We start from the raw sequence: 25,353 nt of genomic DNA, 5'->3' as shown, positions 1-25,353 counted from the left end.
ACGATGCTGTTCATGCGACAGCTATTTAAAGACGATTGTGGTCATACCGACCCTTTCTGACCACGATGTTACATGGAGGAATTGTTGCCGCGGATGGCTAGGCACTATTGCATATGTAATCATATTATCCAGATAATATCAACGAAATGCTCGGGGCACTCAACTACGATAGGTATGCGCCTGTCGTAGAAAGAGAGGGCATGTAGTGTTATTACGTCGTTCTCCCTCTGTCCAAGATGATTATATGAAAATTGATTTCTACCCTACCACACGAGAAAATTGACAATAATTTTACGTCAGGTAAAAGCGAACAAAAAACCTTGTGAGATTCCGCGCCATGGGTGACCCAGATTTTTTCGAATCTTATCGTGCCTCTATTGTGATTCGGTGACGAAGCATCCCCCCATAATACAATCAGCCACATTGACCGTGCATGGACGGCTGCGATATCTCGTTGCGATATGTAAGGTTAGGTTATCTGAAACTGGAGACCATCAATGAACTACTACAATCGTTGTATACTCAGGGCATTCTTCGGCCTGGTTACCTTGTTTTTCTACTGCGAGTACGCCGTTCACTATCTCGTAATTTTTCAAGTGAGTATAACCAGGTATCCAGATATTAACGATTCGGCATGTCAGTGCCCGAATGTTATTGGCCAAGATTTTAATTCTTATTATTTTTCTCTCATCAGCATTTGAAGAAACGTAATATTTGTAACACATTGCTTCTTCGATAATCATTTAACGGACAAATAAGCAATTGTCCTAACGGGATGTAGCGGCGAACACTGAAATATGGTAATACTGGAACGCTCGCCGTAACGCGGCGTTGCCCGAGAAAGATGGAAAATTGGAAGGAATCTGTCTTTCTTAGATACTCGTTTTTTGTTGGCAACGAAAGAGATAGAGTTGGGAGGACATCTCTTGTACTAATGGGGCATATTTCTATCCTTGTTCAACCTTTGGGGATATACGCGATAGTGGGGATTAAACTAGCGACACGTCTTTTGTATTACTATACTTCAGTGGTCATGAAGGAAATAGAAAGATTACCGGACGAAGTGATAACACTGATAAAACAGAAAAAGAAACTCCCCTTTCATTCATAATTTACCTCAGAAACTATCTTTTCGCTCAACCCAAGTCTCTGCTGAACTAATCTTGAAAGTCGTTCCACTCATTTGTTTTGAGGAGCTTGCTTGTCTTTCATATTATTAAAACAAAAGAAAATCATGAACTCCATAATGTTGCTATTTTATTTTATGAACTCGCTTTTAGTTCAACTCATTTGTTTTCAGAAAAGAGAAACGAGAAATCTAATGTATTGTGAAATTTACTTTCTTACTTTTCTTGTCCTTTCCTAACTAAAAATAGGAGCAAGTGCTACTCATCTCTTTTCTTTTTTTAAGTGATAAGAATATAATACTAAACTCACGACCATTCACAAAATTGAAAAATCATGAGTCCTTATCTTACTCTTATACTTGCATTTTACTTCAAACAACTCATCTTTTACTCATTTACTTTAAGACTAACTTCCACCTAGTTCGTATTTTTTTGTTTCTAATGAAAACAAGCATTTACATTCAGTAAATTATACTCGCTCGGTTTTTAAGAAACATGCTGCTATCTTCTTTTTTAAATAAAAGAGAAACTTATTTTTACTCATTGATACTGAGGAAACTCCAATTTTGCTCACACCTTTTCCCAAAAATCAAAGAACATTGCTCACATTGACTCGCTTTGAAGAGTCTGTTTTAGCTCAGATTTCTTTTTTACTTTACAGAAAAACTATTGAAAAAATGAACTCGAGCAAACTCAATTTCTGGATTTATTTTTAGAAACCTGCGGTCACCATTCATAAGTTTTTTCTCATTTGCTAAATATGAATGAAAAGGCTAACGTTTCGCAGTTTGGAGACTTTGTTTAGCGCTCATATTTTTTCCTCAAAAATAGAAATCTTGCTTGTTTGAACGTCAATTTTTCACTCAAATTGGTTTCTAATTTTTGTCTTATTTTAAGTGTGGGTGGCCAGATCTGGACGCCCAAAAAGCAGATCCAGCTATTCTGCTGAACAATGCAGAAGAGCGGCCTGTGAAAGTGATGTTTTTATCCGATACTCACTTGTTGGGATCCAGAAACGGTCACTGGTTCGACAAGTTAAAAAGGTTGGTGCTTAAATTATCATTCAAATTCCTCCATCAAAGAAAATATCTTTGCAAAATTTTTAAAACAATATCACACTTCTGAGATTTTCCCTCTGGCAAATATGGAATGTGCAAAAACATGAAACAAGCACAAAAGAAATGTAATTGGTCAAATTTCACTTCATCTGCACAATTATTTGAAACCATATACAAGTCCCTGTGTTTTGACACCTGATTTTCAACTAAGAATCTCAAAATAAAAGATTTAAAAATACTAATGAAATTAATAAACTTATATTTATCCTGAATTGATAGTAATAATCCTAATAAGAATTTCAGCCAAGTGCCAAATTCAAATATGTTGAAATTTTTTTCCAAAACAACGACAATAAAATCACTGAACTATCAAATCCGCATAAATCTAAGGGGTTGGCCACTAAAGCAATCATTGTGTCACTCCTTACTTTAGTCATCTTGAAATCACTGTAATCACATCATAAAAATTTTTGCAATCTAACAAGTAATTTTTTTAATTGTAATCAATAGCACTCATATCGAAGTCAATGTGATTACAGTCAAAAAAATAATAATAAAGATTGGCGGACACCTATCACGCCAAGTTCGCTAAAAAAAAATTTGAACATGCGCGAGCCGACGCACAATTTTTTACAGCACTAAGGCGCCTCTGGCCTTCCCAGGAAGTAAGAAAGGAGATAAAACTCCGGATTAAAATGTTAGAGGAGATTTCAGCGCAGAGTTCGTAATACCGATTTTGGCCATTCATTGCATCTGTATTCTTTGGTCGTTGAAATATTACAATTATGAAGTGCTGACCAGGTGTTGACAGCTGCCTGGTTTACATATTTAGAACGAATCGGTACTACTAACTCTGCATCAATAACGGGCATAATTTTAGCTGGCACATAGGCTTGAGTACATCTACTACTCTTTTACTTCCTGGGCCCTGGCGGCGAGAATATTATCACATATACCTCTTCTCTCACGTTGAAATCCGACATTTGGAAAGTTTTGCACGTTTCTAGATTTTACGAGCTTTCATTTAAGCCCTGTATCAATACAATCGATGCAGGGAGAGCCGAAATATACTAGTTTCAATATTTCCAACAGCGTCTTTCATTGTTACATCGTTTTTGTATACATTTCTTTGATGTTTCATTTGTAATGCGAGTGTGTTTATTTCTTTGTTCATGTCTGTTATTATCATTGCCATGTCTTACATTCATTACTGATTCATGTTGTACTATCGATGTGGTTTATTCTTTCCACATGAGCATTTACATACATGCTTGTGTATGGCGAGTGTATGCTTGATATTTTGAATCTCTCATATATTTTTGTTGGTCCTTCAGTGTAGTCTGATTGTGTTTTTATTTCCCTCTCTCACTTATAATTCTTCTCTGTGTGGCTGATTTTGGTTTTTCATCCTCGTCGCGTCTATTTATTCATGATTGTATTGCAATAATTTCTTGCTTGCTGAATTATCCATCTCATAATGTTTTTTATTAAATAAATCTATGGATTTGTTACGTACACGTTCAGATATTTGATCATACATTCTTCCTGCCATGTTTGAGATTTCTGTGTTCCCTCGCTCATATTCTGTATTCACGCTGTATTGTTCTTTGTATGACTTTACAGGGATTCCTTTTGAGTCGCATCCTGATGTTTGTTAGGTATGTATTTGCTGCTCAATAGAGCTGGTCATTTGAACAGTCTCGTGATTTGTGCACTCTTATCCAAGGATGATATTTTGCATCGTTTCGAGTGGTTCGTCCGCTTTGTCATATGCACTTCCCTGTACCGTTATTCTGTATTCTATCGTTACTGCGTAGTATAATTGTTGCATTATTTTTATTCCAGCCATCGGTCTTGTATTCACAATCGATGTGATTGCCTTTCTTATCGTCTCTGTCATGTTCTGTATGCGCTGTGTCCATTTCATTTTCTCATCAAAGATTACACGAAGTTATTTCATGCATGGTGTGTTTTATATCTCTTTCTTTGACTCTTTCATCTTTAGCTTTGACTGTTGATTGAGTAATAAATGGTAAAACTTCGAATGATAAAATTGCAAAGTTTTGACTTCGATAGCAATTCAAAAATACATTGGGCATAATAATTATGGTAATCCCTTTTCTTTGTTTCTTTATAGGGAATGGCAAATGTACAGAGCATTTCAGACAGCGATGACTATTCACAAGCCGGAATTGGTTTTCATACTAGGTTTGTAAGAAGACAATTTGTAAATCGGCGGAAAGTTTTAATTTCATATGTGAAATGCAAGAAAGAGTGATAAAAATGGGAAATAAATTTCAGGGGACATATTTGACGAGGGACTTTGGTGCAGCAGTGCCGAATTTGATCGTTACGTCGCTAGATTCAATTCCCTATTCTACATTCCGCAAAATACACAGCTATATGTCGTTGCTGGGAACCACGACATGGGCTTTCATTACAGTACGTTGAATTTGAGTGGCGCAGTATTTGAGCTATCAGTCATGGCGTGGCTTCGATTTGGGTGCATTTTTCAATTTTATTTTCCTTCAGTTTGCCTATAAAAATATTACTCCTTATTGAGGAGGTTGATTAGCCAAAAATCAGTATCCATTTCTTATTAATATTATTACATAATAGTTTCTTGTAACAAAATCGACAAAAAGTGTCAATTTTTGGGCAACTGACATCCTTAAAGTTAGAGCAGTTTATTTTCTTGTCTTCTCTTCTTACAAATTCCAATTTATAGCTATAATATGGGTTTGCAAAGAACATCCTTATATTTTATAAGTTTTTTCAAAAAAGAAGCTAATGAAAATTACAGTAGTCTCAAAGACATTTAACACTTTTTAATCGAGTATATATAAAGCTAATATTGTAAAAATTTTATAATATAGAAATCATCCCTTACTTAAATCAAAGGTTCGTTAACGCGATGAACGCGCCGAGTGTTAAGCGAGTTAGTGTGAGGGGAAATCATTTCGTTCTAATGAACAGCATGGCGTTGGAAGGAGACGGATGCTTCCTTTGCAAGCCTACAGAAATGGCGCTAAACAGAATTGCCAGTAAGTTTGTTTGATTTTTTGTCGGTAACCGCAAGTTTCAACTTGCGTTGCAGTTAAAATTACGATCAAAGAAATGTGAAAATCATCCCTTTTCTCTTTCGCTTTCAGAGCAATTAAAATGCACAAAAGGTATCGGAAGCAGCTGCAAAAGTAAAGACATTCTGAAGCAGTACAGCAAGCCGATACTTTTGCAGGTGAGATTTACAAAACGACGTTTACAATCGGGTTTTTGGTTTCTTTATTTTTTTTTCTTTTTTTTTTTGACGTAAAAATTGAAAGAAGGGGCAAAATTATTAATAAACGCCTTTAATCAGAGGTTTTGCAAGTTTTGTGCAAAAGGGATAACAGATTCGTTATGTTTTTCTTTTTCTTTTCGTTTCAATTTGCTTCGTCGTGAAAGATCATATTTTTTTGTTTATTAGAGCCAAAAGAAAATTTTCTGGCTATTTTTCGGGAGCCAAATGCTTTTTGAAGTTTCATATTCAAAGGAGCGAATAAATAATCTTTACATCAAATGTATTTTCAGCACTATCCTATGTACCGTGAATCTGATGAAATTTGCCACGAGGTTGACGAAGCTCCAGCCAATATAAAGAGCGAAAAATTTCGAGAACGTTGGGAATGCCTGTCGAAAGAAGCGTCTGAACAAGTTCGTAAGGCATTATATTTTTCGTGATGCTCGTTCACAAAAATTGAAGAAAGAAGAAAAAATCACCAATGTTGCGTGATTGAACTTCAAGGAGGTTGTTTTGATTAAATATTCATACATTGTAAAGAATTTTATAACAACATAATCGTATGTTGATTATTTATCAATTCATTATATTTAGTAATAAAATTAACAAAAATGTATCGATTTTTAACCAAACAACTTTCTCAAGGTGATAATAATGAAAACATCGGCAGAAAAAACGCTGATATTTAGTCGACAAGTAATTATCACATCAGATTTCACGCTTGATGATTTAATGAACCTAAACAGAGCTGATCGATTGTTTCTTTGTCAGCTTTTAGACATAATGGAACCGAGACTTATAGTCAATGGTCACACGCATCATGGCTGCAGGCGAATTCACCGAGAAAATATCCTCGAATTCACCGTTCCGTCTTTCAGTTGGCGCAACAAAAACAATCCGTCGTTTTTACTCGTAAGTATTTAAATAATAAATGTAAAGCTGCAATGACATAGTAAAAAATTTTCTAATCGTACCGAGGTATGAAAAAAAATAGAACCAACAACAAACCATATTTTTCGTTGTTTTGTTTTTTTCAGGGTGTATTCACGCCGAACAATTACTCGGTATCAAAGTGTTACATGCCTGTCGAAACGACGGTCATAGGAATATATATAATCGGTTCTATTGTAGTATTCCTTTACCTCGTGCTCAAAGCTAGAAGAGGATTTAATTACCGTCGTCTGGTGAAACTTCATCCGTAAAACGAATTCATGTAACTGCATGTACGAAATCACAAAAACACACATATCATATGCTAGACTGACTTACCCGCCGTTCACATTCTTACCCCAGTTATGGTATATTTTGTTTCCTTTTTCGTATTAAAAAATCGATCATACCAAATGGATTTGAATGAAATGTATGATATATATGAAGACGATACTAATAAACAGCAACAGAGATGTACATATTGCAAGCTCAATATTATCGTTACTATTATTATTATTACGATTATTATTATTTATCCTAATGATAGTGATAATTAAGAGGAAACTCTTTTGTGGTCTGAATATACATTTTTATTTTTTACTCTTTCCTTGACGACGTTGATGATTAACGATCGAAATCAATCGACGTAACGATTGTCTCAGAATCTTATAATAACTTCCATTTCTACCTATTATATATAAAATTTTTATTTCTTTTCCTGTTTTTTTTTGTTTTTTTTTTCTCCTTTTTTTATATACAACCGAGACAGCTTCTAGCGTCGTTTTCAGTCGTCACGTTCAATGTACGCTTCGTCATTTTTTCATTTCCATATGACATTCAGATTTTTATTTCTTCAGCTATTTAAATGTTGTTTTCTTTTCTCTTTATTTCCTTTTCTTTCCATCGCTCACCTTGAAAACAAAAGAGTGACGATATTGATCCTGGTCAACATTATTTTAAATACTACATACCTCCTGTATATTAATGAAAATTATACGAAATTAATATTTTTTCTTGTCATTATTATTACTATTATTTAGAGGGGTAATAAGTAAATTCGACGAGATTCGATTTGGACAAAATGCTTTCCGCAGCCTTGTCATTGACTAAACGTCGAAAGTGTTGTCATCACTGTGAAAAAATTCCAGATGCAGGATGATTTAGCGTTTTCATATTAGATATTTTGAAAATCAATATCCGATGAATTTCACACCACAGTCCTGAAATTTTGTAATTCTGCGTATTTTTTTGTATTTGTTTTTTTTTTTTTGCTTCGAACGCAAAGATATACAATATACATATTATATCGTGAGAAGAATTTATTTAAGATCCAACGAACTCGTCTGGGGTTTTTACTGGTTTGTTTATTTTTCCTCTCAGTTCTTGTCTTTCTGGTTTTTCTTTTTTTTTTCTTTAACGTTTGTCTTAATATTATAATATTATTACTATTATTTTTATCACTGACTAGTCTATCTTCACGGCAGCGTAAATTTTCCCAATAAACGCGTAAGCCGCGAAGAATCCGATGGTTCCGGTCAAAAGCCAGAATGTCAGTACCATCAGACCTGTGTAACTGAAGTACATCAACGTTGGCACTAATTCGGTTATTTCCAACTTTGTCACAAAGTAGAATATCGAGTAAGCCAATACATATATGGCTGATCCGCCACTCACTATAAAACTTCTCCACCACCATCTGTAGTCCTGAAAATAAATAAAAATCATTGTAACAATAATTTTTTTATCGGTCCGATTTGTCGTTATTTACTTGATGGGTTTATTCTATGTTCTAAGTCTATAAATTAACACACCCACATCCAAAATATTTTAAGCTGTAATTGCTCTTTAATTGCTATTTTTTTTTCAACTCCTTCTGCCGAAATTTGTGTTCCGGTTAGCTTTCAGCAAAGTTGGCAGCGCCACAGCGATAAATGAAGAACTGGTACCGATAAAAAAAAAAAAAAAGACAACGCCATATTTTTTTTTACCATCTCCCTACCAAGGATGGATTTTTCAGGCTCGTCGATGACCTAAAAAATCGCCCTCGCGGCATCTGTGTGTGATCAATTCCAAGGGCCGAAATACAGGTCAGGCTGTCATATGACGATACTCGATTTTTGGTTGGTCATCTCTTTTCTCGTAAAACAAATTAGGGTCGTTGGATTACTTGAGCAAATAAAAGGCTAAAAATATGGTGTTGTCTTTTTTTTTCTATCGACACTAGTTCTCCATGAAACACTGTGATGTTGCTAACTTATTGGAAAGCTGGCAACATCAGAAATTTCGGGTGAAGGAATTGAGCAAAAAAATTGCAAATGAAGCATAAGAATAGCAATTAAATTTGAAACCAAAAAAAGATGTATACTTTGACAATGGATGTACTAACTCAATGAACTTCTTTGTTATTGGTCTTTTTGTTATGTTGTTATACTGATTGAAAACTTGTCGATATTGTCTCCATTTTTTTCCAACATAATAAATCGATTTACTTACTTCTCCGCAAAGTTGGAAATAGACCATAACAATGGATATTTGCGAGCAGGATATGACGAGTATGCAAAAGACGAGAAAGAGAAAACCAAATAGGTAGTAAAACTGGTTTTCCCACAGTGCTGTCAGGATGAAAAACAGCTCAATGAAAACTGCCCCAAACGGCAGAATCCCCGCCATCAGTGTACTGGAAAGTAAAGAGAAAAGAAGCACTGGTTAGGTTTTTATCAAGGGTCACCTACACTAGTTTCTTTTTGCAATCCATGTATACTAGGGTGTTTCAGAAAAAAATTATGTCATAATCGCCAACTTTCGTCCCTTATCACACAACATACTATACCATAAGCAGTCTAATTGTTTCTCGATTCATCAAATCGATCAGGAATTTTTTAATAACGATCGAACTATTGTCAAAAAGTTCGCTCTAAGCAGCTACGGCTGAATACATATTCTACAGAATTTGACTTTATTTATTTCACAGCGAGACGGCCGTTGGGGTTATATTTTGTAAACTATTTGTTATCAATTAGAAAGATAATTTATCAATCCTGGCTGACGGGAGTGCACTTTCCAACATTGGGGCGATCATTTTACAAAAAATATGAAATCGAATCGATGTTCCAAGAAAAAATAGGATCGTTTCTCACAAACACTAATACATCGGTCAGAAGAGAAATCGGTGAGAAATTTTATATTCAAACTTCATTATAAATGGATGAGAAAACGAATACCAACCATAGAATTGGATTCATGTACCACAACTGATCAGGAACCTGTCTGGGAATCTGATTCGTCCTAACGGGATGAGCAAAGGGCTGTTTTCTATATCCGAAGAAGTAACCGAGGTAAACGAGAGGCAGAGAAATGCCAAACCAGAGGCAAAGCAGGGACAACATAGTGGTGAAAGGAACAGCGCCTGAACTCTTCTTTCCCCAAATGAAGAAATTCAGGAAGAAACAAGTGGTGAAAACTATCCCCGGATAAAGCATTGCGGTCTGAAAAGTGAAAATTTTAAATTATTTATTGCACAGATGGCGACGAGGAAAAGGTGAACAAATATTGAAACAACCGAGAAAGAGAATCACTCACCAGTAACGCAGCCTTCTTCCATTCTCTGCCTCGCATCGTTTTGTAGAGACGCGCCGAAAAGTAACCGGCGACAAGCCCGGAGAACACGTAAAGGAATATAGCGCAGGTGCCAAGGGCTCCTCTACTCGCAGGTGACAACATACCCAGCATTGCAAAAACTGTGAAGAATTGTCGTGAATAATTGGAATCAACAGTTTAAAAAGAAAAAAACGAAAAAGCATCTGAATAATATGGACAAACTATTATAGAATTAACTGATAAAAATACCATCCAAAGAAACCCAAACAGATCTGAAAGCCCTAGAAATTGGATGAAGAAACCGGATAACAGGCTGAAATAGTATTTAAAAAAAAAAAAAAAAAATGTGAAAACGGTCTAGAAGACTGAAAACTTATAATCGGCAAGTGTCTAAAACTTACTTCAAATAGTTTTCTGCAAATTCTGAAATGATATTACGAGAGAATTTTCCTATTTCCATTGAACTTTGGATGCTACTCCAAAACCTTTTTTCTCTGTATCTACGTCTCTATTATACAAATAAACTGAAAGAATGACTTACATATAGTGATAAGCGCCATGAAGAAAATCTGAATTCCACTACCAATGACAGCAGCGAAGAGTCGAGAGTTTGTCGGTGGTCGAAAAACGTCGCCGTGAACAAGTTTCCACCCAGTTTCTTCTATCGCTTCATCAAGACCGCTTAAACTGTCACTTTCGCCTGCGTTATACTTTGCTATGTCCCGTCTGAGTGTTCTCACCATTATCATAGTCAGTATTCCTGGAATAAATAAGATTTCGATATTTTCGCTATCGCACATGTGTTTACAAAATTAAAATCGTCAAAAAAAATGGTGAAAACTACACTATATTGGCTGAGAAAATTTGGAATGGTAAATTTCGATTCTAGGGAGAAAGATGTAGGTACTATCTATCCAAGAATACTGTTTTCATATTTGAAGCAAATCGAATGAGAAATTGTTTCGTCTACTTGCTTTTTTCAATCGATTCTGATGAAAAAAAAAAAACAAGCAAAGCCCGATCAATATACTTTGACATGAAACAAACCCCGATTAAATTGAATTGGTTGTAGGTATATAAATTCTCGAAATTCACCCAGTTTTTCAGACAATCGCGAATTTCGTGGAGGAACGACAAATGTTTACCACAACTTCGATTTAACGGAAACAGTAATTATCAAAGACTCAATTTCTTACCAGATAGAAAGAAGACCACAACCAACGAGTTTATTATAGAGAACCAGTGAATCTGGACGTCGCTCATGCCAAGATACACGTCCCATCTGCTCGCCCAACTGACGGCGGACTCTTTCCACACGACAGAGTAGAAAAATTGGAGTTTGGTGCCTTCAGGGTTGATGAAAAGTGGCTTGGGATTATCAGGGATGATGCATTCATTCTTGTCAGTAAATTCGATTTGATTGGTATCAACAGAACTTGCCTCCACTTCAAAACCAACAACTCTGTACTGGTTTCTGTTTGAAAAAAAAAGGAACGTATATTATTCATAAGTCTGACTTACATTTTTACCCACAAGTTTCGAATTTGATTATAATTCGATTTTCGACTCTAAAAGTGTTTTGTTACAAGATACTAGCTGGAATTAGTAACATTTCAAATATTTTCCAATAAAGATCAACTTACTCTCCGTGTTTGTGATAGCTGAGAATCAGCTTCAGGTAATTGTTGATGTACGCTTGGCCATTTTTAATTCCACCCAATCTGTATCCGGGTTGTACTGTGAAGTCGTTGGTCTCTGGATGTTGCTGTTTAGTTGCCGCAGGCAGATTGTCTATCAGTCTGAAATCAGGAAGGGCAACAGAATGAAGAGAAACGTTGACATAAAATTCTTGAGAAAATGATTTCATAGATTTTTCGACACGGATCACTGGAATGGTCATAAAATGTACTCACAGATGTACATAGTACTCGTGCTGAATTCGCTCTATTGCTAGCTCAGATTTTTCCTTGCTCCAAGTCATCTTTTCATTCGGCGTGTGACACAGAAGTCGACAATGAACAGGAACATTCATCTCAACTTCGTAAGGCGTGTTGACAATTCTTTGAACAAAGAAAAGGGCTTTTGAATTGGGTGTGAAAAAAAAAAATACAGGAAAGATGAAGATTTTTAGTAGCAAAGATGCTGTTGAAACTTGAAAATAACCAATAGTACAAGCAAAAACCAAAAACTGCTCTTTTCTGAACAGAAAAATACTTGCGTGGGTTTGAAAAGCTAATATTTGGTTCGATAAACGCTTGATCGCAATTTTGTCAGCATATATTAAATGGAATAATAAAATGACATTGATTGCTATGAATTAATTCATAAATTAAATACAATCCCTGGCTTGTTGCCTGATTTCTATATTCTAGTAAAGGATTTTTCCAGCAGAGTTTGGATATATCATGCATAAGTCATTTACAAAAGCAGAACGCCTCTCAGGGTAATAATATATCATGTCACCTGTCGCCCCTGAGTATCTCGCCCAAGTTTTCGGACTTATAGATGAGAGCGCCGCCTTTTGGATTGCAGAAGTCCAACGAATAGTAGCCGTATGGCAACTGAGTTCTGGTACTCGTCATTTTGACAGCCTTGACGTCGATTTTCTGACCAGCCGTGAACTCCACCGGTGCAACTCCTGGTACATAAAAAGCATCTGCTTGGAGAAGCAAGACGAAAAGCCAGATCGTCCACCATTTTAACCTTTCCTGAAAACACAAAAAAAGTGAAAACGAATCGAAGCATGTTACAAGATTCGGTGACGCGGGTGAAATTGAGCGTCATAGGATCACAATTTTGGATTATTGGATCTAGATAAAGTTCGTGCAATATTTACTAATAAAAAGGTGTGAAGCGTTGAATTGACAAAAAGTGCCAAGTTGTCTCTAAATGTTTGCACAGCTTTTATTCATTAGCTGTGTTTGTCAGTCTAGTGGCTGATAGCTTGCGTTACCAGAAGTGCGTGAAATACGTGGAAAAAATAAGCTTAGAGGAAGAGAGATCGAAACGCGGTTTGAACCGTCGACGATGACGTGACGTGCGATTTTGGACGATGAATGATGTTTGGGGTGTAAGAACCGCTAATGTTTGAGAAAGGAGGCGATGAGGACGTGTAAGAAACGCTCAAACCGCGAGGAGATGAAGAAGATTCGACGGAAATTCGAGAATGCGGGTAACAGAAAGAAATTGAGCGCTCGAATATCGCTGCACATGTTCAGCGTTAAGATGCATCGTTGTTGAATATTTTCATTATTTTACTCACCATTATTTGACGTTAGTGTTTGGCCAAAGGCGCGCCACGCCGACCCTACCTGACTTTTAATCGCGATACCCCACTCGTTCACACGTCAAAATTGCAGCAGAACCATAACAGTCGTCTGAACGTAGCCGCTATTCGACTTTCGATGCTAGACTGGCGAGATTGATGGAATAAATATTTGACGAATCTTTCATCGCGCCTTGCGCCATCTTTCGGCAATTTATCGTAAGAACGATTAAAATTGCAGTCAACCCAGGGAATATTTCCTGTAGCATCAGCGGCATCAGACCGTGCACGAGGGTGATCGGCAGCGCCCAATAAATGCGATATCGTCTGGTGGTTGTCTACTATCAGATATTGTTCTTAGGCAGAAGTTTAGTACAAGATTCAACCGCACTGAGCGCACTTCTTTCCTGCCGAAAACACAAAATGGTGTGGTTATTCGTCTATATAATCATACCAACATAATAATTCTTCCACCATGCCTTACAAGCATATCACCAGAGATCACTATAAATATCTCGGCTTGGATAATTTTGAGCACTAGTAGCTAACTTCGGGTCACACTTAATTATAAAATGAATGCCGCAACTATATTCTTTGATGACTTGAAAAGTAGCGAAAAATAGTTTCACATATTTTCTACTCCTTCCGAAATAAGATATAAAAGGTCGACGTGGGCACGAAATAAACGGAACTAGATCAGTCTTCATCTTGACTAGACTTTTTGACGCCATACGGTTGGCCAATTTGTAACGGGATTCGCAATCCCAGCGTGAAGAGGGGGGCGGGGGGGGGGGGGGGGGGGGGGGGAGAAAAAAGACGAAATATATCCCTCGAAAAAGGAAAATATCGTCCCACGTGGGGGGCTTTAATTACAAGTTTTGTTCGATTAGATATGTGTTTGTTGAGTTTATTTTGATTGAATAACAATGGTGCAGGTAAGAGGATCGTGTTGACTGTATAAATAGTATCAGAACAATCATTAAATAATGATAAAAGAACCGATGCATATTCGTTCATTTTTCACTTTTTCTTTTTACCCTTACAACGTCGTAAAGTATTTCGCGGTGGTATAGTTGGCATCCATGTGCCGGTGATTGTGTTCGTGTTTTTCTCTGCGCTGTGCGCTGCGCGTACCTGAATTTTTTTCCCTCATGTTTCTTTTATCTTTCATTTCGCTCTTTCTTTATCGTTAGCGCGTTGCCTCGTTTCTTTCTCCGTCTCGCTTCCTCGATCATCTCCGGCACCCTTGGTTCTTCGTTGACTGCAATTCGTCCCGAATCACTCTCTTTTCTCGGTTGCCGGGTATCTACTCTGTCATCCACAGTAGCCATCCATTATAGTAAATACAGATACACATTATACGCAGGAAGATGGCAGATTATTTCAATTTTATAATACTTTGCGAAGGGTTGTTTCTGTGAAACGAAAGAAAAGTAACAAACAAAAAGAAAGAAGAAAACATAACACGAAAACCCAATAATATTGTTATCATTATTATACATATATCTGCTGCTTTTTAACTGCGACTGCGATAACGAGCTGAAAAAGTATACATACGTAAATAATCGAATATTGCTACAAGTACTACGAAACGAACTAGGTTACTTTCTTTTTTATCGTTTTTTTAATTTTTTTTTCTTTTTTATTTAATGTTTGTTAGTACCAATTTCTTACACGCCCACAGTCAATGTTAACTAGATCTCAATCTGTATTATAATTGTTATAAATAATATTCTTGTGTTCTCACAAAGTAATGCTAATGCATGCATGCGTGTGTGTTTTAAAGTACGGAATATTATTATTATTACACTTCATTAATCAGAGAAGCTGAATTACTTTTATATTGTATCCCACAACTCAAATTTCTCATTTTACACTTGGTATACGAGCTTAGATAATTTTTGTTATTGTACTTGTAATGCACATGTTTTGTTGTTATGTCATAGTTTTATAAGGTATATGGGAAAAGAAAAAGAATCATTTTTCTTTTTTGTTTCTGTCTTCACATATTCTGTCATTGAGCTAATTGTTCCATGCTTTCCCATCCTCATTCCTAAAATCTCCCAACTCTCATAATTTCCAAGTATTTTCCACAATCAAACATAGTTTTCTTTTTTCGAAGAAACGGTGCTTTGTGCCTTTCCCTCATTCAATTGTAGTTAGCGACACAAATTTCTATTCAGATATTAAAAGTAATTTGAATTTTTATCTATCAAAAAGTTCAATTATTACCGTTAAAATAAAATATGAGAAAAGTTGAATATTGGTTTTTGATACTGAAAAATCTGCTGTAGCACGATCTTACTTATCAATTTATTTTGAAATTTTTCCAAAGTAAGTAGGTTCTTGATACACGTTTACATTTTTCCCTCCCCTAATCTGACTGTATGAAAACGATAGAAAAGCCCAATCTGTTGAATTTCCGAGCCAAGAAATTAAGACATACTTCTCTTATAATCATCAGGCAATCGATGAAATGGAGCAGTGTGATTTGCCACAGGCGTTCCGTCTTTTAGGCGAAATGAACGCCAATGTAACGCAGGTGAATCAGCTTGTGGACAACATGCTGGCAAGGGTAAAAAGTGGAGAAATATCGACGGACAAGGGTCTAAGTTTCCTGGAGATGAAGTATCACATGCTTCTCTCCTATCTCATAAACCTGACCTATGTCGTCCTGAGGAAATGCTCGGGAGAAAAGATCGAGGGTGATCCATCAATAGACCGTCTCGTTGAGATAAGGACCGTCCTTGAGAAAATTCGACCAATTGATCATAAACTTAAGTACCAGATAGACAAGCTCGTTAAAACCGCTGTGACTGGTGCTGCCAGCGGAGGTGATCCAGCCAACTTCAGGGCAAATCCTGACGCTCTCGTTGGAAAAATGGAGGCCTCCGATTTGGACCTGGATAGCGAAGACGGCGAGGAAAAGGAGATCACTAAAACTCAAATCAAGAAGTCCGGCATTTATGTACCGCCTAGATTGGCTGCCGTTCATTACGGTAAGAAATAGGAAAAAGAACTCTGATTTTTCTTCGATATTTCTATTCCTTTTTTTCGCCATCTTATCTCAAGTGATATCTAACGTCTTCTTCCCGCAGACAAAAACATTTCGAAAGTACTAATCTTAATTCTGGCTGTTTAGATGGAGATGAAACAAATACAGAGAGGCAGCGCAAGGCGGATATAAGAGCAAAAAGGCGTGCTGTGTCAGGAGCGGTTCTTAGAGAGCTGAGAGAGGAATATCTGGACGCGCCTGCAGAGGACTCGCAGAGCCTTGGAGAGAAGCAGGCAAGTCTTGGGTTCGAGAACAAGCGTAAAATGGAGTACGAGGAGAACTACATGACTCGTCTTCCCGTCACTAAACAAGAGAGACACCGTCGTCGGCAGGTTACTACGCTTGGAAGTTTGGGTGACGAGATCACTTCCTTCGGTGGACCTTCGTCCGTTGTAAAGACCGGAAAGAAGAGGAAAGTCCCCAAAGGAAAAGCCAAAAAAAGTAATTATCTCTGCGCTATTTTATTGAATTTTTGAAGGTAGACAATATCTCTCTCTCCCTGTCTGTCTGTCTGTCTGAATTTCGCAAGCATAAGAAAATCGTCGTTCGATCTTTGAGATTAAATTTGTACATTTCTTTTTTCCAGGTTTCAAAAAAAAAAAGCATTAATTTGAAAACCTTGAAAGAAACACACACACGCGCACACACACGCACACACACACACACACACACACACAAAAAAAACAAGCAAGCCAAACCCACAAAGCCGAGGATCATACAGCGGTAACTATTGAAATAAACATAAAATAAACATTTTAAATGAAAGAAGAAGAAAAACGTAACAGTAATAATAATAATAATTAATAATAATGAAAATAAAATAAACTATACATGGAATTTACTCAGATAATCCAATGAGTTGAATAAAATGCGCACTGGTTAATTAATAGTTTATCAGTGTAAAGAAAAAAGAAAATCGATGAAATATCCGTATTTCACTGGAAATAACCCAACGAGATACTCAAATCTACAATTTAATCACTTATTATTTATACGTGATCAAATTAATTAATATCGATAACGTCGTGTATTCGTACATATATATATATATATAGGTATATAATATATATATACTATATATGTATATATTTTAAGGTGTTTCTTAATTTGGTCGTATTGAAATTTCTTCGCGTTTACCCACCAAAAGTAATCAATATATATATAGAAACAATCTGGCTAAGTCCCCAAATTTGTTCAATAACTCTAACACGCCCCGCCAAGCTATCGAATTTTTTTTTATCGAAAAACGGATGCGTTTGAAAATTTGTCATGAAAACTGGTTATTACTTTAAAACTATATATTTTAACAAATGAAGACAGTTCTCCACTGATAGCGTGATAAATATTAGATCTAAGAAAATTTTATAAGAGATCTTTTTTGTAGAGCATTAAATTCCCTACAGAATAGTGATCTGTAATAGAATTTTTTTTTAGAATATGTTGTTTCAAAGTAATTAATAGTTTCATGTATTTTTTCATATAAAAAATTTGACTGCTTGGCGAGGCGTGTTGGGAGTTATCGGTAAATTCAGGAATTTAGCCAGTTTTTTCTATATATGTTGATTAGATTTGGGGGGCGAGCGCGAAGAAATTCCGACATGATCAAAATAAGAACCACCCTCGTATACATATATATAATATGTGTATACCTCTGTTTTTATTTTGGTATGGTTTTTTAATTTATTATTATTATTATCGATTACTTATTATTTAAGTAATTAATTAATGTAGTAATGTCATTAATAATATTACTATCGGTTCTAATTGTTAAGAAAGTGATTCTGAAAGAGGAATAAGGAAGGAAAATGAGAAGGAGAATGAAAGATGAACAGAGAGAGAAGGCTAAAATCTTTGATTGTAATTTTTTATTTGCTGACATTTTTGCCAAATCTTATTTTCCACGTTTTTTTTCTTGTCCTAGATGTTTTTTTTTTTTTTTTCAATCCGTAATGACAATACATCGAACAATAACGAATCGAATAATTCTGTCACTATATGACATTAACTATAAATTAACAAAAAGAAAAAAAAAACATGATTGAATAACAAATATTAAAGCTTTCTCTCTCAGACAGAATGGGAAAAGGAGAACGAAAGAATTCATAAATTGCAAAAAAAAAAAGAAAAACTATATGTAAACGTATACTGACTCCATTTGATCGTTAATCGATCGATTTTTTACGCAGGAGGTGGACCAACAACATTAAACCAGCTAAATATTAGTTGAGTACTTATGATATTTTACAGAGATCTAAGTTGTCGTTGATAAAAATCATGCAATATGAACCCAAACAATGCCAACAAAAATACAACGGATGTTAAAATTTTATTTAATGCAATATCAAAGTCTCTAAAAGAAAACTCGAGGAATTTTTTCCTCTCGCTGTTTAATTTCTTCGTTGTGTGCTTTTTTTGCCACCCTAGATTGATCAAATTCCTTTGAGCATACAGATCTCAGCTATATAGCGTTAAAAGATCGAATAATGTTTTCATCTAACATCAATTTTTTATCTCGTTGATTAGCAATTAAATATATTTTGTTCGCATTTTTCCAAGCAAAGAAAAAAAAAAAATATGTTGAAGTTTTTGGCGATATTTGTCTAATTAATTATTGTGTTTTTATTTAGGTATTTATTACTATTATTATTATTATTATTATTATGTATATTCTTATCGTTAAGTTTTTTCGTTCTCGCGGTGTACAATTATTATTATCATTAGTTATAATTATACATAATTATTGTGTTAACGTGTTTGTTGCGAGTTTTTTCTAATATCACTATTATATTTTTTTGATCTCTTTTCTTATTCGTTGCTACAATCGTAGTAAGAGAGGATGTCAATATGTTTGGAAAGGAGCAAAAAAAAAAAAAAATCTACAGAAAGTAACAATGTCTACTCGGAGAAAGCAAGAAAAAAGAGAAGAAGTCTCTCGATTGATTCTTTCTTTTCAAGTATCGACTTGATTTCTAAATCATATAGTATTATGGTATTTATATTATAAAGAAGAAATGAAAAAAAAGGAGAAAAGTAAGGAAAAAAAAAATCATTAATTAATTAAAAGTAATGTGTATGTGACAAAATTCAAAATTGATGTTAACGTGTCCGAAGAAGTACTACTTAGGTTTAATAATAATTATGGCCGTTGAGTTGAAATTTCTGAATCACTGGGGTGAATAGAAAAGCCAATTACGACGTCTAACAGCTGAAAAAAAACGAATAGTATGATTTTAAATAACCGAGATGCTGATACCTGCTCACCGTTTGTTCCAAATGGCTAATTAATTGGGGCTCAAACCGTATGTTGGATAACCAATTGATATCATGGAGAAAATATGTCAATACTAATCTCAGTTTTTGTAGGACACGTTTTTGGTCGATAAACGTTTAGGTAAGTTTTTTATCATTTTCTTTTTTTTTTCTTTTTGTTTCGTTTTGGACGAATTAATAGTCAATTTGCGTCATATTGGTGAGCGGTATAGAATGAAAACAAAAATAATTATTGCGTAACTAGTTTCGTAATTTAAAATCATTACTGTCAATATATACATGTATATATGTATATATACATATAGAAATGTGTATATGATCGCTGACCCGGTACTCGCTCATCAACCATCCATAGAAATTATATTTTTTACAGAAGTGTTCAATTGCTGAGTCGCGTTCCGGGGATAGTTGAAAAAATTAGACGGCGTTGGTTGGTTTTTTGCTTTTAATTTTTCAAAAACACTCCTCCCTATCTTTAAATCTGTGAAAACAAGGTGAAAAAGTTAAATAAATAAAGAACAAGATGAATAAAATTAAAGTGAAGTAAAATAAAAAGTAAATAAAGAATTACATGAATAAATTGAAGAAGAAAAAAAATGTGATAACCGATGAATTATTCATGAGTATAAAAAACATGAAGAGAGAAAATGGAGAAAAAAAATAACAGTTTGATGGGGAAAAAGTAAAAAACAACCAAGAAAGAAAAGAATACGAGGAAGATTTTAAAAATAATACTATAACTAAATAATAATAATAATGATAAAACTAATGATATAATGATACTTAACAAAATAGCGCATTTGCCTTTGCATTATTTACAAATGCTTGGTAAAACTTGTATGAAACAGAAAATGTTCGGTATCACTGTTCCTTGCTGTATTTCGGGAGAGAAGGACAAGCGACAAAATTGATTTCTTCTTCTCTCTGAGGAAATCAGTTGTAGATTTTCCATAACTTTTTTATCGCATCGCTCTCTCCTGACTCGCATTTGAGGACATTCGAATGTTTTTGGGCACAAGAAATGTACGTAGCAAAGTGAAGGAAAAGCAAAAGCAAAACACACATATCCGCACACAATAGAATCAAAAAATGATATTATTATTATTATTATTTAATCGACTACCTCAAGTCAATAGAAAAGAGGAAAGAAAACAAAAAGAACATTGTCATGTTTACATCGAGATAAAAAATCAATCCTTTGGTTTAATGGTTGTTTGTTTGTAGTTTGTTTTTTTTGTCTTCCACTGTACACGATTCTGTGTTATTTTACAAAGATTTTATTTCCCCTTCACTAAACTTGCACCTACTATAAATCCATAAACGCTGTCGAAGCAATTGAGTCAATTTTAGCATGAAATAATATTATTTCTGATGTAAACATAATCAATGTAAGTATATATTATACTAATGTGCAAAACAGAAGGAAATAACAAATATTGTTTTCTTTCTTCTCTGAAGCCTGTTTAAGTTACGTATCAATCGCTCCCGATCTTGATGCAAACATTGTGCTAACGTACAAATTTTTCGATTATACATGTGTGAAAAACAAAAACATTGAAAGAAAGTTGAAATTACCTTCTGTTGCAGAAAGCGAGATCTTTTATAATAAAATATGTCACAATACTGACGACGAAGATGAGAACAGAGAGAATTAATGAATACAGCGTATACATTGTATTAATTTTATCGATAAATACACTATACAGTCCTTCTGAGAAGAAGAAGAACAAGAATAATGAAAGGGAGATGATAGTAATAATTTTTTAGACTGATATAAAAAATACTAATAATGATAAATAATGATGATGATGATGATGATGATGGTTATACGATGATAATGATAATAATTTATTCATTTACGTAATCAATCGAGTACCTTTAGTACAGGGAAGAGAGAGGAAGAATGAAAAGACGGAGGAAAGCTGTTGCAAAATGTAGGGAGATTGTGTTTTGGAGCGTTGTGTTAACACAACGTTATATTGGTTCCTGGATTATGTTTCTACTACACAAAACGAGTGCCTTTTTCATCTATATTCTATCTCGCATTATCTAACTTATAATTATAGTTGATAATATTATACATACATTATAACATATACATACATAACATACATATTAATAATTATTGAAGGTATTATTAAATTACGATCTCTCTGCGAACAGTTGGCAAATTTTTACTTATAGATCACGATATATGATATACAATGTTGTACTTTAGCACCTCGTTTGCGCCCTGAGACTGAAACCTCTGCGAATTCGAAAGATTCTTTTTGAGATTTCATGAACATTGCAGTTGAACTTTGAAAAAAACGATTGTAGAAAAAACTGAAACAAACAAACAATTATGTTGAGGTAGAGAATATTTTATCCGGTGTCAGCTTTGCTAATTCTTCAATCGTAACGTCAAATACTCAATGTGAGATCTGAATGGATTCTATTTCGAATTCTGACGAAAAGCGGGAGAAACCGATACAAAAAAAAAAAGTAACAAATTTTAACATTGTTGCAGTGAAAACTAAGTTGAAACAAAATAGGAATCATTTATTGACTACAATTAGTAATAATAACAGTAACAACAATAATAATAGTATAAAATATACACGAGGACGACGATGATAATGGATAAATAATATTATGAGTACTATTATTGATTATGTTTTTTAGGATAATTTTATTTTCGGCATAACATAAACGTAAACTAACTAATCCGAACAAATACAAAAATGAAAACAGAAAAAAAAACTAAGCGGTACGTGGAAAAATGATGTATATTGTTGTGTAAATTACACCACGAGGTGTGATTTACATATGAAAATGAATTATTATGTAGAAGGCTTCTTACTGACTGAATAAAATGTTTTCAATGTCTGAATTCTTTTTGCCTCCTTATAACATCCATTTACCGTCTCTAAAGTCAGAGAATCTTACTTTTTCTTTACTTTGAGATGTTCGAGAATATGAATATTTCATAATTATATAATATTCTTCAAATATCATGTATTTAAAACTGCATTGTACTTCACTTTTGAAATTTTACATCGACTTGTGACCCTTGAATATGTATTTACAACTTGAGCGGAAATTCAAATTTCCCGCATCAGGTATCTGGTAAAAAAGTAACGAGAATTCACCGAAGGCAGCTGATTTAAGGCTAAGTGAACCAATCAGAAAAGAAATATACAAGAATTTAGGGTATTTCTCGTCAGACTCGAATTCTGATTGGCCCCTGAATTTCTGTCGGGAGACGAAGGCGGAACGAAAGTCGGCGCTTAGTCGACTAGTAGGTTAGTTGACTCTCTGCCCGTTCTCTGCTCTAGGCTGGGAGATCGTGTCGTGAGAGCCCGGGTGAGAAGTCCGGCTAAGCGAGGTGCGGCGAGGCAGAGGACAGGGTAGAGAGAAAATACCATGACGAATCGTTGGTCGTCCTCTTTGGTTTGATCCCTAAATAAAAATCGAAAAAATAAAAATCAACATACTAGAATTCGCGTCAGATCCGTGCGCGCACGTTTTTCGATCGCCGTGTGGCCACATAAAATTAAGCAACTGTTCATTGTCATTCTGGGTGGAAAAGAAGAGGACAGTGCGCACCGCAAATCAGCAACATCCCTATCTACCTGAAGTAAGTAATAAGTATGCCTGCATGTATGTGTTAATGATCAAACGCGCGTGCGTGCGTGTATTTTTGAAAATTGTCACACACGTTCGTCTACATCCATAATAGCGGTGATCTTTATGCTGTAAGCGTTTACATATGTCATTTTTTACGGTTTTTATACAGTGATCGCCTGCTGACTCGCCTGCTCGCTTGAGCTAGATCGGAATCAGCGTTAGGATCGGATATCGAAAGCTGTGCGATCAAAAATCGTCGCCATTTGAATATACAATGATTGATCAACCGCATTGATAGAATGCAATTAAAAATGCTAAAAACGGTCACGTATCGGGCACGAAAAATGTTTATTAATAAATAATTGCAAGTAGTAATAAGACTAATTTCTTTATTTTCTACTCTAGTGTATGGTAGATACAGCTAGGCGACTTTATAGGCACATGTTCAAGTATACATTGCGGTATATACAATACATATCGCTGGTATGACACGTGAGGTTATTTTCGTTCTCCATATCATTCATTTTTACTATAAACCTTTGGTAGCCGAAAGCGACGATGTGCGTTTATTCTCGCATATTCATCATTAGACCTTCCTCTGTTTTCTCGTGCTTTTACGAAATTTACTCGACGTCGTGAGATCCGTTTTTCCTTGTCCCATAATTCAAGAAATCCGCCGGTGGTGACTTTTAAAGACGTTGCGTTGTAATCCTTACGCGATGCCGCCAGGCGATAATCTCTCGCATATTCGCCGTTTTCGATTACTTGACGGTCCCTGCGTCTTGAGGTCTGTAGAGCACTTGCCAAATTAACGGACTCCACTGCCGTTCAGCATCCCTCGCGTCATTATCGAAGGTACTGTCAGTACTGAGTTGTGCCTTTAATTTTCCTCTATTCCCTGTTTGGCGCGCAATTTGTTACTCCTCCACGCGCGCCAACGACCCTGATTAGATAACATTCGCACTAACCTAACCTAATTTAACGTTCGCCATACGATACCACAACATAACCATGTATTCTACGTATGTAATGTAACATACCTGCATCTTATCTACGCTAAATCCATATTATTTATGTACTCTACCGACAATCTTATTGAAGCAAACTTCTAGGTATAACTGATTCTGTAGCTTTCTAATCCTTTTTGTGATCCCAACTTTAACTGCGACAAAAAAAAAACTTTGTCATAACATAACACAACGTCAATTACACTTACCTGGGATGTGTTACGTGCATAAATTATCATACGCATACTTATGTGGATAGAATCAAATACATAACACAGTTTTTGCTTGAGCGCTGAGCATTGGCTGCTGAACTGAAGGCCGAGCCGAGTGTGCATGTACAGTTTGACTTACGTCTGTTTTACATCAAACACATAGACGCGTATCCGCGTACGTGTGCGTACAAAATCGTTGATGCAGAATATTTCCAGGTCACAGACATCTGTCTGGAAATTTTCGGAATAATCCTAATTTCCCGTTCATCAACTCGTTTAATGGGAATAATTTCGATGCGAATATATTTATTATAAATTTTTCTTACATTTCAACGGTTCGCCCGATGTATTTTATGGTCTTATTGGAGGGTGAAGTTAGCCGCTTTCAAACCTATAAGAGGAAATAGAATGTGCAAGTAGCAAACTTCACTCTTCAGCCATACGATGGAGTTTTACGGACTAAATTCTCGAGTCTTGGAACTCGACGATAGTGAAATCACATTTTAGCTATTCTTACCGTAGTTTTATTGGGCGTGAAATAGCGTTTGACAACTTTGGAATGCTGGAAATGATAATACTGACGAAGTAAAATTCCAAGCGTCTCAGCGGCGGCCGTATGCAGCCCCCCCCCCGACCCCCCTCGCCGCCACAATTTTTATTCATAATATTTTTATTATTTAATGCTTATTTATTTCGTTTTTTAAATTCATTTAAGGGGCTTACGGGAACAAGGGACTTAATTCTTTACTTCACGGAGAAAGGGCTTAACACCTCTATTCTATACATAATTTTGAACAAAAACACTGAAATCTATTTTCTTTTGACGCAGAAACAAAGAAATGGCATGAATTCTACGAATTTTATATTACGATTTCGTAGAATCCAACCCATTTCTTTATTTCTGTGTCTATGGAAAATGGGTTAGAGTGTTTTTGTTCAGATT

The 25,353-nt window shown here is 35.3% G+C and overlaps 4 protein-coding genes and 1 long non-coding RNA gene across 23 annotated transcripts in view; 3 read left to right on the top strand and 2 right to left on the bottom strand.

Moving 5' to 3' along the window:
- The first annotated feature begins 241 nt into the window (after positions 1 to 241).
- On the top strand, positions 242 to 6,888 carry LOC107222365 (metallophosphoesterase 1). Of its 7 annotated transcripts, none has more exons than XM_046740709.1 (9): positions 242 to 596; positions 2,025 to 2,170; positions 4,323 to 4,393; positions 4,487 to 4,688; positions 5,087 to 5,229; positions 5,338 to 5,423; positions 5,756 to 5,878; positions 6,237 to 6,377; positions 6,503 to 6,888. In XM_046740709.1, the coding sequence occupies exons 1-9, from the start codon at positions 498 to 500 to the stop codon at positions 6,665 to 6,667; spliced, it is 1,176 nt and encodes a 391-aa protein (XP_046596665.1). In that variant the 5' UTR covers positions 242 to 497; the 3' UTR covers positions 6,668 to 6,888. The 7 variants fall into 7 exon arrangements, with proteins under 7 accessions (XP_046596665.1, XP_015517188.1, XP_046596667.1 ...); XM_015661702.2 differs by having other exon boundaries at positions 244 to 596; positions 4,487 to 4,627; positions 5,062 to 5,229; XM_046740708.1 differs by lacking the exon at positions 242 to 596 and adding an exon at positions 656 to 1,063 and having other exon boundaries at positions 5,756 to 5,882.
- Positions 6,889 to 7,084: 196 nt separating this feature from the next.
- LOC107222363 (transmembrane 9 superfamily member 4) lies at positions 7,085 to 13,415 on the bottom strand. 2 transcript variants are annotated; one of them, XM_046740704.1, is made up of 11 exons: positions 13,255 to 13,415; positions 12,456 to 12,700; positions 11,906 to 12,052; positions 11,636 to 11,791; positions 11,189 to 11,466; positions 10,534 to 10,752; positions 9,975 to 10,132; positions 9,621 to 9,880; positions 8,889 to 9,072; positions 7,861 to 8,099; positions 7,085 to 7,306 (listed from the first exon to the last, which is right to left on the bottom strand). In XM_046740704.1, coding segments are annotated over exons 1-11 (1,890 nt in total). In that variant the 5' UTR covers positions 13,258 to 13,415; the 3' UTR covers positions 7,085 to 7,305. The 2 variants fall into 2 exon arrangements, with proteins under 2 accessions (XP_046596660.1, XP_015517185.1); XM_015661699.2 differs by having other exon boundaries at positions 7,085 to 8,099.
- A 645-nt stretch (positions 13,416 to 14,060) lies between these two features.
- LOC107222356 (neuroguidin) lies at positions 14,061 to 18,507 on the top strand. Of its 7 annotated transcripts, none has more exons than XM_015661687.2 (4): positions 14,061 to 14,192; positions 15,722 to 16,256; positions 16,400 to 16,753; positions 16,899 to 18,507. In XM_015661687.2, the coding sequence occupies exons 1-4, from the start codon at positions 14,184 to 14,186 to the stop codon at positions 16,919 to 16,921; spliced, it is 921 nt and encodes a 306-aa protein (XP_015517173.1). In that variant the 5' UTR covers positions 14,061 to 14,183; the 3' UTR covers positions 16,922 to 18,507. The 7 variants fall into 7 exon arrangements, with proteins under 7 accessions (XP_015517173.1, XP_046596672.1, XP_046596671.1 ...); XM_046740716.1 differs by lacking the exon at positions 14,061 to 14,192 and adding an exon at positions 14,418 to 14,596; XM_046740715.1 differs by lacking the exon at positions 14,061 to 14,192 and adding an exon at positions 14,418 to 14,804.
- A 4,356-nt stretch (positions 18,508 to 22,863) lies between these two features.
- The window catches only part of LOC107222357 (eukaryotic translation initiation factor 4E-binding protein Mextli), a 24,573-nt gene continuing 22,083 nt past the window's right edge, over positions 22,864 to 25,353 (top strand). For 2 of the 6 annotated variants that reach the window (XR_006904550.1, XR_006904547.1), the window contains exon 1: positions 22,865 to 23,201. The gene's annotated coding sequence lies outside the window, so the exon portion shown is untranslated. Of the gene's footprint in view, positions 23,202 to 23,666; positions 24,047 to 25,353 lie in introns of those variants that run through there. The other 4 variants (XM_046740705.1, XM_015661690.2, XR_006904549.1 and 1 more) reach the window with 3 other exon arrangements.
- On the bottom strand, positions 23,563 to 24,963 carry LOC124294630. Its single transcript, XR_006904554.1, has 3 exons — positions 24,928 to 24,963; positions 24,737 to 24,801; positions 23,563 to 24,641 (listed from the first exon to the last, which is right to left on the bottom strand). It is a non-coding gene; the product is annotated as an uncharacterized LOC124294630 (long non-coding RNA).

The sequence above is a fragment of the Neodiprion lecontei genome, chromosome 5 (assembly GCF_021901455.1).
Source record: "Neodiprion lecontei isolate iyNeoLeco1 chromosome 5, iyNeoLeco1.1, whole genome shotgun sequence".
Lineage (NCBI taxonomy): Eukaryota > Metazoa > Arthropoda > Insecta > Hymenoptera > Diprionidae > Neodiprion > Neodiprion lecontei.
This window is presented reverse-complemented; position numbering and strand designations above follow the sequence as displayed.

What these genes read in the sequence shown, in the direction of transcription:
- LOC107222365 (XM_046740706.1), top strand. Translation starts at nt 845, where the DNA reads ATGGAAAATTGGAAGGAATCTGTCTTTCTTAGATACTCGTTTTTTGTT. An exon ending in CGAAAGAAGCGTCTGAACAA is followed by an intron (nt 5,879 to 6,236) that starts GTTCGTAAGGCA and finishes TTTCTTTGTCAG; the next exon opens with CTTTTAGACATAATGGAACC. An exon ending in ACAATCCGTCGTTTTTACTC is followed by an intron (nt 6,378 to 6,502) that starts GTAAGTATTTAA and finishes TGTTTTTTTCAG; the next exon opens with GGTGTATTCACGCCGAACAA.
- LOC107222363 (XM_015661699.2), bottom strand. An exon ending in CATGGCGCTTATCACTATAT is followed by an intron (nt 10,133 to 10,533) that starts GTAAGTCATTCT and finishes AATTCTTCACAG; the next exon opens with TTTTTGCAATGCTGGGTATG. An exon ending in ATTTCCAACTTTGCGGAGAA is followed by an intron (nt 8,100 to 8,888) that starts GTAAGTAAATCG and finishes ATTTATTTTCAG; the next exon opens with GACTACAGATGGTGGTGGAG.
- LOC107222356 (XM_015661687.2), top strand. An exon ending in ATTGGCTGCCGTTCATTACG is followed by an intron (nt 16,257 to 16,399) that starts GTAAGAAATAGG and finishes CTGGCTGTTTAG; the next exon opens with ATGGAGATGAAACAAATACA. An exon ending in CAAAGGAAAAGCCAAAAAAA is followed by an intron (nt 16,754 to 16,898) that starts GTAATTATCTCT and finishes TCTTTTTTCCAG; the next exon opens with GTTTCAAAAAAAAAAAGCAT.